This window comes from Numida meleagris, chromosome 20, assembly GCF_002078875.1.
Source record: "Numida meleagris isolate 19003 breed g44 Domestic line chromosome 20, NumMel1.0, whole genome shotgun sequence".
Classification (NCBI taxonomy): domain Eukaryota; kingdom Metazoa; phylum Chordata; class Aves; order Galliformes; family Numididae; genus Numida; species Numida meleagris.
Genome location: NC_034428.1, coordinates 2,308,180 through 2,325,301, shown reverse-complemented (window position 1 = coordinate 2,325,301; position 17,122 = coordinate 2,308,180). Strand labels below are relative to the sequence as shown.

The following is a 17,122-nucleotide window of genomic DNA, read 5'->3' as shown; positions in this document are numbered from 1 at the left end:
CTGTTACTCATCCCTATAGACAAGGTTCCAGCACTTTCCATATTTCAGAAAAAAAAGAGGCACCAGCCAGGCAGACCTGGGTCTCATTTTTCAGTTCAGTAGTGCTCCTGTGAAAAAAGGCCTTCACTTTGCCCACTTCTTCATTCCACATCTCAAGGCACTTCACACGGAAGTCATTAACCCTACAAAAGGAAGGAGGAGCTGAGGAAGAGATGGGAGAAGTAACTGGCCTGGGGGACACGGAACATTCAGAAATCCAGTGTCATTGTCCATCCTCCTGCTCAGTCACAGCAGGCTCTGACAAGGAACCTACCAAGAACAAATTAAAAGCGATCACTCACAAGCAGCGCTGACTCAGTGCTGCAGGAGATGACTGAACAGAGAGCCCTTTCCAGAGCAGTTCTCCAGCAATCTCCTCCACAGGCAACAGGAGGTCGGGTTCTTCTAACAGGGGAAAAGCTTAAGCCACAAGCACACAGCACTGCTTATTTCAGTGAAGAACCAAAAAGTTCTGAAAACATTCAGGGAAACGGGCACATTTAGCTAGGAGATGCCGCTTCGTGTCCCCTTTCTGACCAGCAACATTGTGCTTCAACCACATCTTTCAGTCTCTCACTACATGGGAACAGTGTTCTGGCACCAGGAGCTTTGGAAGGAGATCTCCAGTCCCCACACTAATTGCAGCCCATCTGTTGCACCCGCCTAAAATAATTAAGCAGTGCAATTCCAGGCACAGCGTCTTATTTTGAGATCAGAAATGACTGGGAAAGAGTGGAAAAATTAATAGGTTGGCTCTGAAAAGGCTGCTCAAAGGTTGCTTCCCAGAGAGTTGTAGTATTTACCTCAGGTTCACAGGCCACTTCACGTGAAATAAAAATACTTAGGCTGAAAGGAGGTTCCTTTCTGTAATACAGCATAATCCTGCTGCCAAATTTAGATGCACAAACATGGAGCTGGGCCAATTTGTAAGGGTAGTCTACACGAACTGTGTATTTACTCTAGATCAATCCAAGTGCCCAGAACTTGAAAGAAAACAGGGTGCTGCTTTAGAAACTAGCTGTTCTGAGAATGTTCCTGCATACAAACCTACCTGATTGAACCAGCACTGCTGCTTTTATCCAGACATCTGAGTCTCATTTAGAGGTCCCCTCCAGGTTGCAGAGCAGATCCATGACACTGAATGCAGTAACGTGCGCTCCTCCATCAGCACAAGGTAGAAATAAACGTTCCAGTTACTTAAAGCTTGCAGCCCTACTCCAGAAGCAGCTGTGCCTACTCTGAAAACCAAAAACACGTTTTTATTTGCTCTCCTTTCTACTCCCCAGCCTCACTTTGTAATCAGAAACCACAGAGATAGTGCTGCACCCAAGGCAGAGATAACAACATTGGGTTTTTCTGCTCGCTTCCTTGTCACAGTCCCAGGTTTTTGCATAAAGTATTTGTGAGAGAAAGGCTTTCCTGTCTTCCCGAGGGCAAAAACACTCTTCCTTTCCCCAAGGAACAGGTGATGTTTTCAGAAGTAGGACACATTTCTCTCTGCCCTACCTTCCGTTGGGCCTACAGCACAGTTCCTTACAGATGGCAGGATGCTCTTAATACACATCATTCTTCCACGTCGCAAAGCCAGTAAAATTAGGCACTGACAGTTCTCTGGGGGATGCTCATTCAGACCTAAGAAAAACAACGGGAAAGATAGTACAGTAACCGAAACAATAAGAACGGTGAGGGAAGCCAAGCCAAGCCAAGCCAAGGCCTACCAGGCCTGGGTGATCAGACACAGATTTTGAGTTCAGGCCATGCCTGGTGATTCTGCTGCTGGGCAGCCTCCTGCAGGCTGCTCCATGAAGAAGTAGCCAGCTGCCTCAGAGCTGAGAGCAGCAAACCCTTTGTTCACAGGAGGAATCAGCTCTGACTCAAAAGCACCCAGGGAGAAGTGCTGATGAGTAACACAGTGCATTTACACATAGTCACACTGCTGACCTTAACTGCTCTAGCCTCTTTTACTACTTTTTGTTTTGGCACGTTCTTCTGTAACTGTCTATCTTCATATTTAACCAGTTCCTCATCAGCTGGTGAAAAAGCTCAGCCAGAAGCATCCTGCCATGAGTTGTAAACTCCCTTAAAATAAACCCAACCATTCCCAAGCTATCAGTTTTGTCGTTTTTTTTTTTTTAAATCAGTCTTACAGTTTTATAGCTCTTACAAGTTTTGTGGGATCTAGAAACACATCACAAGGAAGATGTCCAGGGACGTGGTGGAGTCCCAGTCCCTGGAGGGGTTCAAGAAAAGGCAGCTGTGGCACTAAGGGGCACGGTTTAGTGGGCATGGTGGGGACAGGTTCACATTAGGACTTGATTATCTTAAGAGTTCTTTTCCATCCTTAATGATTCTATGACTCTACACATGAGTGACCATGCAGTGATCAAGACTACAGAACTCAGTATTATTTCAGGGAATTGGAAGAAGTGGAATATCAGATGTTCTTAAATTCCATGACTCGCAGAACTCCTTGTTTCCGTTCTGTTCCCCTGTCTTACAGGGAAAGGCAAGCAAGAATGGACGCCTCCACAGTGAAGCCAGCACACTGCTTAAAGCTAGCTCAGATGAATCCAAGAGCTGCAGTTACTGAATTCTTTTTTTCTTTTTCCTACACCAGTAGAGACAGCAAAGCCTACTCTTCAGAACCATTTCAGCTCTGCAAAGTGCAAGGCTCCAGGTAAAGCACACAGCGCTATTATTTTTGGAGGGTAACTGACCAGACTTAGCCCAAGCGAACCCAAACCAGGATGTTTTCACAGTCTGAACAGAAATGGCAGCAGCAGAACAGCAAGAATTATGTCAAGATGTAATTTCAGTTATCCACAGTTATACACCAGCTATCCACAGGTGCTGTTTGCAAGATCAGTAAAAACTTCAAGCCAAACTTCAGCCAGATTTCCAGCTAGTATAGACAAGCGTGGTTTATTAACTTTGGAAGACAGGGACTGGGGTTCACATCCACCAAAGCAGAGCTGGCTTTGTATTTTGGAAAGAACAGGGTCAGTTAAAGAGGCCAAAGCACATACACCAATTTACCCTGGGTAACGTTGTAACAGTGCCCCTTTAACAGTGCTAGTGTTAGCTGGCCAGAGCAATCTCAGCCAGTTAGGTAACAGCAGGAATAAAGTCCAATCACTCTCTGAAAGGTGTTTTGTACACCAGGTACCCAGAAACATTGGGCTAACAGGTCCTCTTGCTTGTAAGGCCACTTCTGAGACTACTAGTGGAAGAAAGAAAAACAACGCCTGCAATACAGATACAAAAACAACTTGAGCTTCCCAGAGTCACGGCATATTCAAAAACCCTTCTATGTCCAGAAATAACTGAAAAACTTCAAGAATTCATACTGATACAGTTGAGCAATGCACTTTTTTTCCAGAGAATACTCCTTATAATGCATCTAATTCCCACCCCAGTGAGAAACATCGCTACTGAGGTCATGGAGACAACTAAAAACTCCAGTTTGCCAGTGATCATTATTTGCTTGTACTACAAGGAGATGGTATTTCTGTCACACATTTGTTGGAAGCCTGCAATCATCGTGTTACTGGGTCCTGACCTTTCCAAAAGGGAGAACATCCTCTGCTCACATTTTCAATGTGATGCTTTGGCTTGGAGAAACCCATTTCAGAACGCTCAGCCCTTCTGAAATCAGCTGTTTGAGAGCCAACTCATGTCAGCACAAACTGATTGCTGTGACAAAACTACCAAACTGGGTTTTCTACTCTGCTAACTGAGCTCGCTGTCTGTACTCAAGTCTACACAATCCAAGATTTAAGGGGGTGTGAGCATAATTGATTTCATATTCCAATTTTGAAGGATCTTTCCAGACAAAGAACTGTCAGGCAGTCTCAAATATGAAATCTCCATCCCCACTGGATATCTCCAGTCTCTGCAATACAGAGCATGAATTCCTCGAGCAATCTCCTGCTTGCTTTCAACCACTTCCTCTCAGAACAGCAGAACACCAAGGAGATGGAGGAGCCTTAAAGCCAAACCTTTCCTGTTCACAGCCTTTTTTCTACTGCTGCTACACACAGGCGTACATCTGGTCGTCGTGCAGGTACACTGGTATGCACAAATTCTGGGGCAGAACAGCAAGTCAGAACAACACTTTGTGAGCAGTACACCATGTACTAGTGTTCTCCACAGAGAAAAATGGGTACAGCTTCCCTCTATCTGAAGTGAGTTGAAAATTGCATCCTGTGGTCAACAGAGCTCGAGCAAATGGATAGCACCCTGGTGTATGTTACCTGATTCTTGCTGTGTTAGCTTCTTTGCAGTATCAGCCACATAAAGATGATACAAATCCTGAGATGTGCTTTGACATGCTTCAGCAAAAAGAAAGGTAGCATTTGTATGATTAATACTGGTAGTAACTTCCACAGGTAGAAGTCAGACAATCTTGTAAATCACACAGTAGTTCCATGTATCAACACATGGTTGTGTCATTATGACTAATAGATGTAAACTTAATGACTGCACTTCATAGACTGTCATTTGGAGGACTGGACTACTACTCAGCATGCCATTTTACATGCTGCTTTCCTTAGTGGAGACTTGCAATTTACCACAGAATTACGCTAATATAATCATTGCCACAGTACAAAAGCTAACACACAATTATTACTATTTCAGTAATTCTCTTTTTTAATTACTATCCAAGAGTAAAACTAAATAAATAAGAGAAGGTAGTGGTGGCGAATGAGAAAGGACATCTTATTCCAGTTGTGCTGATCCAGTCCTACTGGTCTTGATAACAAGCAACTGCAGCATATTTAAAGCACCAAGAAGGAATGTCTTTTTAGCTCTTTGATAGAAATTGCCTACTGTTAGCATATGGCTTGGATCTACTGAATGTGCCAGCCACCTGTTTCTACAGGACTCCGATACAGATCTCAGCAAGTCGTAGTTCTCCAGCAAGAATAATCCATTTCTAACCATGAGTGACACGAGTGCACCCCTTCCTTACAATACCTACATAAAGATCTAGCCAGCTGCCAACTTCTGCATTGTGCTATGAGTTTCAGAAGCTTTGAATCGACTGCCATCTAGCGACATCAACAGCAAGAAGCCTCAGAAACGCTTCCCATACGACGCTAGGAGTCACCTGTCCTTCCAGCACTGAAATTAAAATGTACCTTGTAGAGAAGAGTTCCACAGAACATTTTTTTCTTTCATTTCAGTTTAGTCAAGCTTCCTGCTGCCAGCCAATAAAAGCAAACACGCTTTCAGGTTAGCTTTTCTGTATGCTGTGGGATGAAGAGCTCATGGGAACTCACTTTCCCGTCCTTTCTCAGAAGCCAGTCCGTCCCATTGAACTGCACACCAAGACTGAATGCAACTTCCAAATCTTATCACACACTGAAAAAGGTTCAGAGAAATCTGCATACTTAAATATGTTTTTTTTTAATTACAATTACACGTGAAAACTCATTACAAGTGTTTTTATTGCTTGGAACTTTTCAGAAATATCTTGGGTGTTTGCCATCCTGCAGGAGGACCTTTCAAGCCAGCTCTTTTCCAGATGCGCTCCAAATCTTTCTCAAATTTTACCTAAAACAGAGGAAAAAGAAAGGGAGAGAGAACAGCAACACCTCAGAAGCAACACTCAAGTATTTGGTCACTGCAAAAGTGCCCCAAGGAGGATCTACATACAACCTGCAAAACCAAGTATCAAAATACAGTTAGCCTTAGGAAAGGCATTTAAAACACGCAAAGATCTTGGTAGCACTGTCTTTAAAATGCTGTGGTAGCAAAACTGAGAAGCCAAAAAGTGAAACTGCAAGAAAATTAAGAGGATTTCTCACTGCAGAGCATTCAAAGTTACTTCTCAGAAACGTGCAGAAACTGAAGCACAGTTAACCCCCTTTAAAGAGGCATCAACGCAGGGTGAAAATTAACAAAGAATTATCTGAACTATATCATAGCAGGCTACCAAAAGGCAACACTGAATGAGAACAGCCATGACTTGAACGAAAGCCAGTGTCTTCATGCATCCTTTCTACTAAAGGAAGAAAAGGATTCTATATAAAAAAGTTAAAAAAAAAAAATAAAGACAATAGGATGGTCTCTCCCTACAGCAGCTCTATAGAAGCACTTGAGAATGTCAATAACACAGGTAGGAAATTAACATTAAACCAATCTTCCTGATGTAACATAGGCACGTGAATTCATCTTCCACGCAATCACAAGTTCTTCTTCATCTGTCACACCTGCTTATAAGTTACTCACACCTAGTAACTATCACATGCACCTGGTTACAAGCACAGAAATATTCTAAATTAGCTTCTGAGGACGTACAGGTAAAATACAAAACAGCAAACCAGCCAACACTACTGGACCGATAAACACTGAATCCACTTAGGCCAAATTTCTCAGAGCTGCTGCCATTTTTCCATACGTTAACTCCACCTAAAATTCAGCACCTGAACAAAGGGCAGTTTGAGAAGGGTGTGTGCATACCCCAAGGAGTTCTCTTTAAGCCAAGCTTACCTGGCGTTTCTTCTTGCGACCTTCCTTCACCCTCCTACGCACAAACTTCCTTCGCTTCAGCAGCTTTTTGAATTTGTGTCGATTCATTTTCCTTCTGCGGATCTTCAGCACGTTCTTACACTGCAGCGTGTTGCTCGGCGTTCCTTCCCCTTCCTCCACATCAGCTCCCTCATCAGATGGAGGACAGTCATACCTCTGGGGAGGCCCATGGCCCACTTCTTCCTGAGCGTTACTGACCTCTGCTTTAGGAAGGGAGTACTTAACTGTCAGCCAGCTTTCTAAGGGGCTGATGGAAAGCTTTCTGGGAATCAACATCTCTTCCAGTTCAGGGTCCAGCGCGTGCCACTGCTGAGGCTGGGCTCCATTCTTATTAGGTGGCTGCGTGCAATAGTTCACAGATGTAGAATGATAGCAAAGAAAGGAAGACACCGACCTTGGCAAAAAGTGCCCTTTGAGAAGAAAAGAGTTTCACTTAGGAGGCAGAATTTTCTAGAAATGCCTTCACAAAAGCTCTGCACAGCTCAAGCAGCACTAGAAAACTGTAGTCATAATAATAAAGGAAGCAATTAAACTCCTATCATAAAAGTAAGGAAGTATTTCTTTTTTTAATTTGGCCTTAATTATTTTACAATTCCATCTGCTAAAATTACGTTACACAGCATTTCACTGTGCAAACCATGTAGCAGAATAATAATAATAAATGAATAAATAATAAATAATAATAAATAAATAATAATAAATGGCCAGAATAGCTGGGAACTGTTCTCTGCTGCTAAGAAACCTCCTCTTAAGTTTAGGAGAAGCCAGATTACAGCCCCACGGTACTGGCAGCACAGCCATAGATAGTCATGTTCCACAACTGCCAAACCAACAAACAGCACCACCACCCACACTGCTCACTGAAAGTTTCTGGGAGCCCAATTACCCCAACAGACAAACAGAAATCTGCTCACCTGCGACTCGTGAAGCCTTCAGCAGCCGGGAAGTCAGCTGTGATAGTAACATGTTGTTTCCACTTCATTCAGTCAATGAGACCCGGTAATGACTGTGAAAGTAAGAACGTTTACGCAGTGAGGCAAGTATGCTATTTTTACACTTGAAAAACCACTCTGAAATTTAACCCCAACGCCCTAAGCGTCCCCGTTTTACCAATTCCACTCTGCTGGACGTAACAGGCCCACAAGCACTGAGGTAGCTGAGTTTCAGAAATAACGAAGGCAGCTTTCACTTTCTTAGATTTAAAAACTTGGCACCTCCAACCCCAGCCCCACTTGCACGTTCCCGCCCAGCTCAGTACGAAGGCGTTATTACCACAGCAGAAAGCGGAGCGCGGACACCCGCAGTCCTCAGGCTGTGAGGAACCGCACCGCTTCTCAACCTCACCAGGGGCCGGTACCGAGACCACAGCCTCTCTGCAACCCCAGCCAGCGCTCCCGGCTGCTCCCGAGGCACAGCTCTCACCACACCCGAACCGGGACCCGAGCACCGGCCCCAAGCCCCTCAGCCCGGCGAGCCGCCATCACTCACCATCCCCACCCGCTTCCGCCCCAACTTCCGGTTCCTGTCAGAACAGCGCCCCCTGCTGGCGCCCTCCAGAACAGCGCCCCCTACCGGCGCCCGCCGGAACAACCGTGGTCAGACGGGTGCCATAGGAAAATGGCGGCCGTGGGAACTCTGCTGCAAAGCGTCCGGCTGCTGCCTTCGCGGGGCAGCCCCCGGTAAAAGCATTTGTAATGCCTCTGAACGAAGGCTGTTGCGCACAGACCCCAACCTCCCCTCCGCCTCTCCTTGTGCCCTGCTCCCCCCAACATTCCTCCTTGGATCCGAACCAAGCAGCAGCCTGCGTGAATGAGCCGTTTCATGAGAATCAGAGGCTCCCACTGTGAAAAGCAGCACAGCCCTTCACTCACCTGCCCGGGCACGGCAGCACCTCCCCAAACATAGGTCAGACGCAGCATGCTCCAACAGCTGCAGGAGAGAGACGTGTCCCGGTCACCGCAGCGGCGGGGAAAGGCTGCCAGGCACCTCTCCCTCCACGCCCTGAGATGCATCTGCAGGTGGCTGCTGTCCAGGAACAGCCACACCTGCTTCTCCCGCTTCACCTCTTGTCTTCTCTGGGTATGGAGACGCCATCTTGGCACAGCATGAAAGGCCTAATCAGCTGGCATGGGAAGCCGCGCCGTGGCCAACCCAGCGCTTCAAAGAACGTGTTGCTTTTATCCTTCCCTCAGCCAGAACACCGAGATCTTTGCACCACTTGCTTTGGGTATTTCAGACCAAAACAAGGGTCTGCCTCAGCTTCAGGTGTGCTCCCCCCACACATTAAACCATTGCCATCTCCTTGGGGCTAGACTTTCTGCCTGAACGTACAGCTCTCTGGTCAGACAATAGAGACCTACACGCAGAGAAATGAACTGAAGTAGCTCATTAAACAGGCAATTTGTTTAAACCAGACTTTATTGAAGACATTTCAGAAGTCTATGTACAAAACCACATTCCCACCCCGATATCAGGATGTTAGTCACCCACTGGGAACAAAGCAAGTGCCCGGCGCTGTCAGCCTGGGGACACTCAAAGTAACAAAATCACAGTTATTCAGGACTGGGGGAAACTGGAGGAGCTTTTCCCAAGACATGTCTCCAGCACACCGACCATACCAGACTCCAAGAGCCTATGCTGTCAGGGCAGGCCGCTGACTTGGTTTTGGAAGCAAAGAGGAACCAGCCCCGGATTTAACCTGCAGTTTTTAATCAATGTTAGGTGGTTCCAGGAGAGACCCATCACTAAGAGCACAGTAGTATCGTCAGGAAGTGTTAGGACAGAACAGTAGCAATATCAAGGAAGAGTAAACCTTTCTGAATATACCTGGAGAGGAGGTGGATATCAGACTGACTATTTCTACGAGAATCTAAGAAAACCCTGGAGACGGAGACATTAGTTGATGCAAGTTGAATAGTGACTGACACGCTGTTTCTGTAGTATACTATGCACGTCTACCATGGTAGAGTTTCCCCTTGCCAGTCCAGGAAGGAACCGTTTTCTTTTTCACCAAGACGGTCCAGAACAGAGAGAATTCCTGGGATAGCCTCTTGCACCTGCAAGGGAGCCTAGAGAGCAAATTGAGGTTGAGTTATTACTGAGCATATCCAACAGAATGCAATCAACTGCACATAAGGAGTTACTAGGATCAAGTGGGATGTTTTTCATGTTGCATAGTGTACCTATGCAGCACATGGAAGTGCACACTGTGCAGCAGCTTGTTGGTCAAGAATGGGAACGTGGGAGTTATGCTTTCATATTTTCAGAGAGATGTCACTAACCATGTTTCCGCCCATGTCTGTCTGAACCCAGCCTGGATGCAAAGAAATACAGAGAATTCCATCTGATTTCAAGTCTGCAGCAAGACATCTGGTGATCATGTTCAGAGCAGTCTAGAAGAGTGGAAACCATCTATTAGTATGCAGCTTCTTACAAACTTTCAGCAAGACCTTAAGCCAAGCTAACTGGCATCTCCCTGCCAAGATGCCTCCTGACAAATCAAGTGGCCACAGCAGTGTGATGGTAACTTATCCAGACTTTGTAGGGCCTTCGTTCTCAGAAATATCTATAAGGGAAGCCTTGTGAAAGCTCTACCCTCCTAAACTTATTGCCCAAAGATGAAACTAAGTTATGATGGAAGATAAAGTAACATTTGAAACTCCTAAGGATTTGTGAAAAATAACCTTGACATAAGGACTCTGTTTTTCTGCAATAATCACAACACAAACATTCAGGCTTTTTACTTCTGATAAGGGAAAACAAGCACGTTAACAGCTTATGAGTAGGTGGCGTGCAAGAAACTGGATGTCTAATCCTGACAATTCATTCAAACTCAGTCTCTGGTTGTGACAAAACTAACGCTGTGATCATCTTAAGCTCAGTGTCCTTTAACTCACAGACCTGTTCTCACCCACTGCGCACAGCCCAGGGAATCATCCAAACCTTTGCTATCCTGTAGGGGTAGACCTTGAGGAACATCTCATTTGCCTGGACGAGTTGCATGGAGGCAGCAAGAGAGGACATATTAATAATAGCAGCTCTGTGGCAGCCCATTCCTGTGCTCAGCTGAGCTGCCTTCCTCAGAAGGGGTAGAAAAGCCTGTAAAAACAAGAGTTAGTGTTAATTTGGTCACCTCGTGCTTGGTCCATTTAAGGCAAGAGGTACTCTCAAATTCTGCTCTGTGAAGAATTGCAATACAATTCTATTCCATCAGCGCTGAATGGCGATGGCTCTCGAGGCAAGCTGACCATCGGAAACATTTTTATAGCAGCCAACTTCAAGAAGCAGCCTGCTCACCTTGCAGCCCAAGCTGTCCACTAAAGTGACCTCATACCAAGTGGTTTTAAATAAAGATACTGGGTAGAAAGCCATTACTGCTCTCAGGGGCGCAGTTCCAAGGTGGGAAACACTTGGGTTCCGTGTCCAGCTCACTAGTGGCAGGGCTGCTGCAGTACCATCAGTTAAGCACGTTTCTCTCAGTTCTTACCTTAGTGACCATCAGCTGGGCAACCGTGTTGGTTTCATAGATGGTGAGCATTGTCTCTGCTGTGACGTCTTCCAAGGAGGCGAGCACATTGATGCCAGCGTTGTTAATGAGGCAGTTCAGACCTTTGTCGCCCACAATTTCTTCCACTTCTTTGACTACTTTCTTGATGCTGTTTTCACAGACCACATCTGCACAGAGGAGCCAAGAACAGCCACAGTGAGCAGTGATGTGGTTCGAATGCTATCGCTGTACAGCACGTGCTAAACCACAGTTAAAAACACGACTCTGAACGGGGACATTTAGGCAGCCAACAAGACAAAGACCATACACAGAAGATTTACACAGATAATGTTTCCCCATTGTTATCTTAAGAAAAAGTTATGGATCTTTCCAGCTGCTGGAGGTCATGCACAGCTACTGACCATGCAGGATGCTTAAGATGCACTCACCTGACTCAGTTGAACACGCTTCTATTTAAGCCTTTTACTCACCCAGCTGGAGGAGCTTGATATTGCTGTATTGCTTGCTAAGCTGCTGGAGCTCCTAGGAAGAAGAAATGATTTGTATTACCTTCTTTGTACATTTGTCCGTGGCTATTACGTGAAGCAGTTTGAGACCTGCACCTCCAGAATCGCCGTTTACTTTCATAACTGGACTGAGGGCAGTGGCACTGCTTTGTTTTCCATCCAGCAGCTTCCTTCAGAGCAAGACTTGACTGCTCCAAGAAACCGGGGCTCTTCACCTGCTCAGTCAAGACACCAGCACAGTAAATTCTCAGCGTGTACATACAGAGGGTGCATTTACGGTCTAACCAAAGGCCTTTGATCAGGCAGCTCCGGCTGAGGGTTCCACAGTAGACATTGTGCTCAGGCTGCGTGCCAACCCAGTCATTCCTCACTGCTGTTAAGGAGAGCATAGTTCTCCTGAGGTTCCCCTGGTGCCAGATATCAGGTCAGGGCAACAGAAACTCTAAGAAAAAGCCATTTGGCACTAGCGTTTGCAGCATCCTAGCAAATCTCCCATTGAAATCCTGTTTCCAAACACTCTCATTAGCTTCAATTCTTGTAACTGAAAGTAGAGCACACAAGAAATTGGTTATGCACACAGCAACTGTCCAGGAGAACTGCATTCTCTCTGCAATATATTTATAACTCAGCCATCTGCTTAATAATGCTCAGTAGTAAAGTAATAGAGGAAGGAGTAGCGTTCTCATAGGAAATAAGCACTGCGGTGGTACTGCTCCTGGACAAGGTGTGTGCAAGCTGCATTTTACAGGCCCAGCTGCAACACTGAGGTTTCTGTGCCATGCAGGAAGCGAGGCCAAATGTTAACAGATGGAGTGCACGCTCCCAGCCACGCTTCGGGGCTGAGCAGCCGTGGCCAAACAGTCCAGCTCAAGCAAATCCACCTCCTCAGGAGCCTGGCAGGAGCAGGGGTGGGGAGGGCTGCTTTTGAAAGAGTATTCCTTTGGAGATGCTTAGGGACTCCGTGTCCTCTCAGCAGGTTGTAACGCATCACATCTTTTATCTCAGTTGGTGCTCTGAGAGCATCAAGGTTCTCTCCAGGTTTGTTTAGGAAACTTGCTCTCCCGCTGCAGCCAACTTACAGCTGCCGTCGGGCTTTGAAGGGGAGGAAGGGAAAGAAGCCAGAAGCACAAAACCAGCAGACATTCCTAGACCCAGAACTAGTTCTGCCATGTCAAGGTCTGCAGTAATTACGTGGCTTTGGCCTGCCTGCCGGACTTCAGTTTGACAGCGTCAATTCTGATAAACTCCAGAAGTGCTCTGGCTTCCGCGATGTTTTCGTTTATTTATAGTCAGATTGCTTCGCTGTCAGACCGAAACAGACCACAACTGTGAGCAGCAGATAAACCTCCTTTGCTCAAAGGCCAGAGGAGATATTTTGTGCCCTAAGAACCAGTGAGAGGGTTCTGAAGCGAGCAAGCAATATCTTCAATTCAGAACTCCAGAGGCTGTAGCATTACGCATTCCCTAGTGCACAAACATTACGATTGCTGCATGCAAACCAGAGTTAAAGTGCAATAGTTTCTCCATTTAGTTAATTACTTTGTTTAACAGTGACTCCCACTCGAGTGGTTGAAGTTTCACGAAAGCAGCTTCCGGGCGTAACGCTAACTTGGACAGCTTGGGTCTGCAAGAAGTAGGGGGCACTGCCGCACTCAATGCAAACAGGAGCAGGAAACCCGGTCAGGAAACCCAAAAATCACAGGAAAACCCATTCCTCTCCCCGCTGTGCCTAGAGGGAAGGGCCAGGACAAGTTCATGGCGGCCCCAACAGATGCAGCCACTCATATTTAGCTACGGTGCTGCAAAAGCTGATTTAAAACAAGCTAAGAAAGCAAACAAGCAAAGCACTCAACGCCAGCTCAATGTGTTTAGCACAGCAGCTCTAGGAGCATTTGGTACCTGAACTGTTACCCATGAGAATCAGCTCTCGGGGACTCCAAGAAAAACTTAAAACCGTGATTAACATCTGTTGTTTCCTGCTTGCTGATTTTAATTACAGTTAACAAAGAATCAGCCTGCTCCAATTTAAACAGGATCCTCTGGCGCTGAGACTCCTGATACAGACCCATCAGTGCACAGATTGTTAGGCTGCACTCAGGGTGTTGCATTGCCTCTGTCATTTAGCAGGATTTACTTTGCCTTCTTTATGAAAGCATTATTCACTCCGGTTACAAGTCTTGGAAGGAGCCCGGCCGTGCTGGACCACTCGGAAGCAATTGAACAGCCTAAGGCAGCTGTGTCAGGCAAAGGGGACCCAGTGCCCCTTCCCACTGCCCTGCTGGCACTCCAGACAAAGCCAAAGCATATCAGATTTGCCCACGTATCTCTGGGACGGGCTATCCAGTATCACAGCATGCAGCCAGTTTGCTGTCAGATTATGGAAGAATTCACACCAAGCTGCTGCCGACTGCCCCAGATCCACAGGAGGAAGCACAAACCGCTGCCGTGAGCCAAATTTAGCAAGACTTTGAGAACACCCTTTTCCTGATCTAGCAGATCTGTTGGTGGAGGACTGCTCCAGAGATTGCTCAGCTGGTTTTGTCCATCTGGAGCACAAAGATGGGACACGAGGGTTATTTTAGAAGAGATTTGTAGCTGCCCCCGCTCTCAGTGCCGGAGCAGCCCGAGGAAAGGCAGAACAGAAGCAAAGCTGGGCTGGAGGAGCCCAGCACGGGACTTTTCAGGGAGGGGCAGCGGTTATCTCCATGCGCCTGCAGGCCTGCTGCATGCTATCGTGTGATCTTAGCCCATTTGTTAGGCAAATGTTCTGCGGAGGCCACCTAGGAGGTATGCAGCACAAGAGCTGAAGTTATTCCAGCTGCCAGCAGCCTCGCATGCAAAAGCTTGCAGCTGTTCAGCCTCATCCCAGGGCTAGCGGGCTACAGGAGACGCTGCTCCCCGCAGCGAGCAGAGTGAGTGCAGGCGGGCTCCTGGCCGGCACCTCATCCCAAGTCGGGTGCCTGGGGCACCACCTGGAGGACAAGCTCAGCCCGCAGCTGCCAACAGCACACGCTCTGCTCAGAGCTCCTCTGGATCACTCCCAGTTCGTGGAGACTTGCTGCTGGGTATCCTCCTTGAGATGAGCGCTGGATGGGCCAGTAATTAAACGTGTTTGATAGCGCTTGTCCTCTAAAACCCGGCCAATTGTTTTTAAAAGGCTCTTTTTTCATTTCAGCTTTTTCCATCCTGAGATTTCAAGATCTGGCTGCAGAGTGAAGGCAACAGCTTTGTCTGGGAGAAAAAAGAATAAAGACTACTTTTCTTTTTCAACCATACCCACTCAAGCACCATTGCCCAGCTGGCTCCAGGCTCAGAGATGGGCACCTCACCCGCTGTACAGCTCAGACACATCGCTGCTTGCCCTGCGTTTGGGCACTGGTCAGAGGCTTCGCGCCAGCATTAGCATTGCAGATGAGACAGATAGCGGTGGGGAGACGACAATACCTTCAGTAAAGATTTCCCTTCCTTGTGGAGTTTCCAAACCCATCTGTTAGAAATATGCTCTCAGCCGGCTGCACAGCTCTCCACTGATGTGCTGCCAAAGCGCAGCACATGGCCTAGAGGTCCTGACAAAGAACAAAAACCCACCCTGAGCCCCCAAGGACAACTCCCGCTCCAGGAAAACCCAAAAACCAAAACAAACCAACCCGAGCTAAGGATGAACCCGTGTGGCCTGCTCAATCCCCACTCGGGGTTACAGGAACGCGGCCCCGCTCCAGCTTCCTGCCTCCAGCAGCCACAGCTGCCAGAAACTTTCCAGGTTTCTCCTGCTGCAAGCAAGCATCGCCCAGCCTTTGCCCAGGCACCGCGCCACGCAAAGGCTGCTTTGTCCTTTGTCTACCAGGCTTTCTGCTCAAGGTCTGCGTAATGCTTCCTAGGAAGCTCTTCCTACTGAAGGAGCCGTGTTGCTTTTTCATACGACTGGTTCAAGACCGTCACAACGGGAAATCACTGCTGGGCGTGAGGGCCAGCGGGTGAATCTCCTCAACTAAAGCAGCTTTGGAGCAAGCACGAGAGCAGGGAGGCTTCTGTCCTATCACCGAAGGTCCCTGCACCGCCACTGCACCTCGCTGCTGTGCAGTCACCAGTAGGAAATCCATCTGGGACCTGAAGGAGGTCACAGCAAACAGCATGACCACAAGCGGAGGTTGGGAGCGCCTGCAGTGGGAAGGCAACCTGTGCCCACACTGTGTCACAGTAATTCCATTCAGAAATACACCCTCATGTGCATTTGTGCTGCATAGCTTGCTCTGGCATTGAGGAACAAGACTAAGATGCCTTCCTTCAGTTTCCCAAGCACCTCTAGAGCAGCACTGTGCTGCTGCAGAGCCAGGCTGCAGCCGTTCCTGCCCTGTGCTATCGTCCTGGAACAACAGGAGCCTCTGCGCCGGCTTTTGTAGCTTTTGTGTAGCAAAGCAGCAAAAGTTGCTCCGTGTTGCTCAATACCAGCGCAGTGGGATCACAGTTTGCACTGTAAGGAATTAAACCCACTGCAAGGCAGCAGCCATCCGAGCTCTGCTTCGCTCCGAGTGCCAGGGAAATCCCTTCTCACCGGGCAGCCCTGTTCCAGCATAGGAGAGGGGAGATGCAGAAGCATCACAGAGTCCTGCCACGTTCCTGCACACAGGGGTGAGGAAAACACAGAGCTGAGAGCTCAGATTCTCGCAGCTCCGCAGCACCAGAGCTTTTCCAGGAAAGGCAGAGGATGATGCTTTGCGTGCAGCGCTGCCCTGGGAGTGTTCTGCTCACCACGGAGATTGCCAAGATCAGGCTGGAGCTGCACTGGGGCCAGCAGGCTGATAACCCGCTATCAGCTCATCCCCACAGGTTGGGTCGTCTGGCATTCACATACAGCAGCCTGGGGGCAGAGGAGGAGAGGAGGGGTGCAAACACGCTGCTGCCATGCTGCAGAGGACAGGCAGGTCAATGAATTCTCCAGTGACACGCAGCAGCAGCAGCGGGCAGAAGGCACCGGCCCCTGCCCAGCCTGAGGACAGTATTTAAGTCGGCTTTAGACTCGTCGCAAGTCCAGCAGGGAACAGGGGAAAACAGAGCGCAGATACACGGTGCAGAAGGGACGGGGGAGCTGTAAGCGACGTCCCTGGGAAGGCTCCTGGGGGTACCCAGCCCGCAGCCACCTCCAGCTGCACCCGACGAGCCGCACTGCCGCCTCCCTGCCTCCTTCCCTCCCCGGAGCGGGGACCCAGCCGGCAGCAGCCCGTTGTCCCTCCGACCTCGGAGCCTCCCGCAGCCCCGGCTCCAATCCCGCATCCCTCCCCGCCCCGAGCGTTGCAGCCCAGCAGCCCGGCCCGCTTACCTGCGCCTTGTCGGGGTAGCGGCACGTAGCGAACACGACCTCCGGGGAAGGATCGGCGGCGGCGAGCCCCCGCACCAACCCCAGCCCGATGCCGCGGCTGCAGCCGGTGATGAGCACGGAGCGGCAGCGCGGCTGGGCCATGCTGCTGGGCTCGGCTCTCTCTGCTCCCGGCGCTGCCCCACGCGGTTCTTAACCTGCGCCGCGCGGAGCCGGCACCGA

General features: G+C 48.3%; 3 protein-coding genes across 7 annotated transcripts in view; all 3 read right to left on the bottom strand.

Annotated features, from left to right (window-relative positions):
- MXRA8 (matrix remodeling associated 8) overlaps positions 1-2,137 on the bottom strand; it is a 28,919-nt gene extending 26,782 nt beyond the window's left edge. Inside the window, exon 1 of one of the 2 annotated variants that reach the window (XM_021417495.1) lies at positions 1,091-2,137. The gene's annotated coding sequence lies outside the window, so the exon portion shown is untranslated. The remainder of the gene's footprint in view (positions 1-1,090) is intronic. The other variant, XM_021417496.1, reaches the window with a different exon arrangement.
- AURKAIP1 (aurora kinase A interacting protein 1) lies at positions 5,426-8,602 on the bottom strand. Of its 4 annotated transcripts, none has more exons than XM_021417499.1 (4): positions 8,445-8,602; positions 7,488-7,579; positions 6,535-6,983; positions 5,426-5,595 (listed from the first exon to the last, which is right to left on the bottom strand). In XM_021417499.1, exons 2-4 carry the CDS (start codon positions 7,537-7,539, stop codon positions 5,488-5,490), a joined length of 609 nt encoding a protein of 202 aa, XP_021273174.1. In that variant the 5' UTR covers positions 7,540-7,579; positions 8,445-8,602; the 3' UTR covers positions 5,426-5,487. The 4 variants fall into 4 exon arrangements, with proteins under 4 accessions (XP_021273174.1, XP_021273175.1, XP_021273173.1 ...); XM_021417500.1 differs by lacking the exon at positions 8,445-8,602 and adding an exon at positions 8,062-8,156; XM_021417498.1 differs by lacking the exon at positions 8,445-8,602 and adding an exon at positions 7,846-8,055.
- LOC110408607 (C-factor-like) lies at positions 8,974-17,116 on the bottom strand. Its single transcript, XM_021417497.1, has 6 exons — positions 16,904-17,116; positions 11,551-11,602; positions 11,060-11,247; positions 10,516-10,671; positions 9,855-9,965; positions 8,974-9,641 (listed from the first exon to the last, which is right to left on the bottom strand). Exons 1-6 carry the CDS (start codon positions 17,042-17,044, stop codon positions 9,528-9,530), a joined length of 762 nt encoding a protein of 253 aa, XP_021273172.1. The 5' UTR covers positions 17,045-17,116; the 3' UTR covers positions 8,974-9,527.

What these genes read in the sequence shown, in the direction of transcription:
- AURKAIP1 (XM_021417499.1), bottom strand. Translation starts at nt 7,539, where the DNA reads ATGTTACTATCACAGCTGACTTCCCGGCTGCTGAAGGCTTCACGAGTC. An exon ending in GAAGGCTTCACGAGTCGCAG is followed by an intron (nt 6,984 to 7,487) that starts GTGAGCAGATTT and finishes TTCTTCTCAAAG; the next exon opens with GGCACTTTTTGCCAAGGTCG. An exon ending in GTCGCAAGAAGAAACGCCAG is followed by an intron (nt 5,596 to 6,534) that starts GTAAGCTTGGCT and finishes CCTCTGTTTTAG; the next exon opens with GTAAAATTTGAGAAAGATTT.
- LOC110408607 (XM_021417497.1), bottom strand. Translation starts at nt 17,044, where the DNA reads ATGGCCCAGCCGCGCTGCCGCTCCGTGCTCATCACCGGCTGCAGCCGC. An exon ending in GCTACCCCGACAAGGCGCAG is followed by an intron (nt 11,603 to 16,903) that starts GTAAGCGGGCCG and finishes TCTTCTTCCTAG; the next exon opens with GAGCTCCAGCAGCTTAGCAA. An exon ending in CAGACATGGGCGGAAACATG is followed by an intron (nt 9,642 to 9,854) that starts GTTAGTGACATC and finishes TTTGCTCTCTAG; the next exon opens with GCTCCCTTGCAGGTGCAAGA.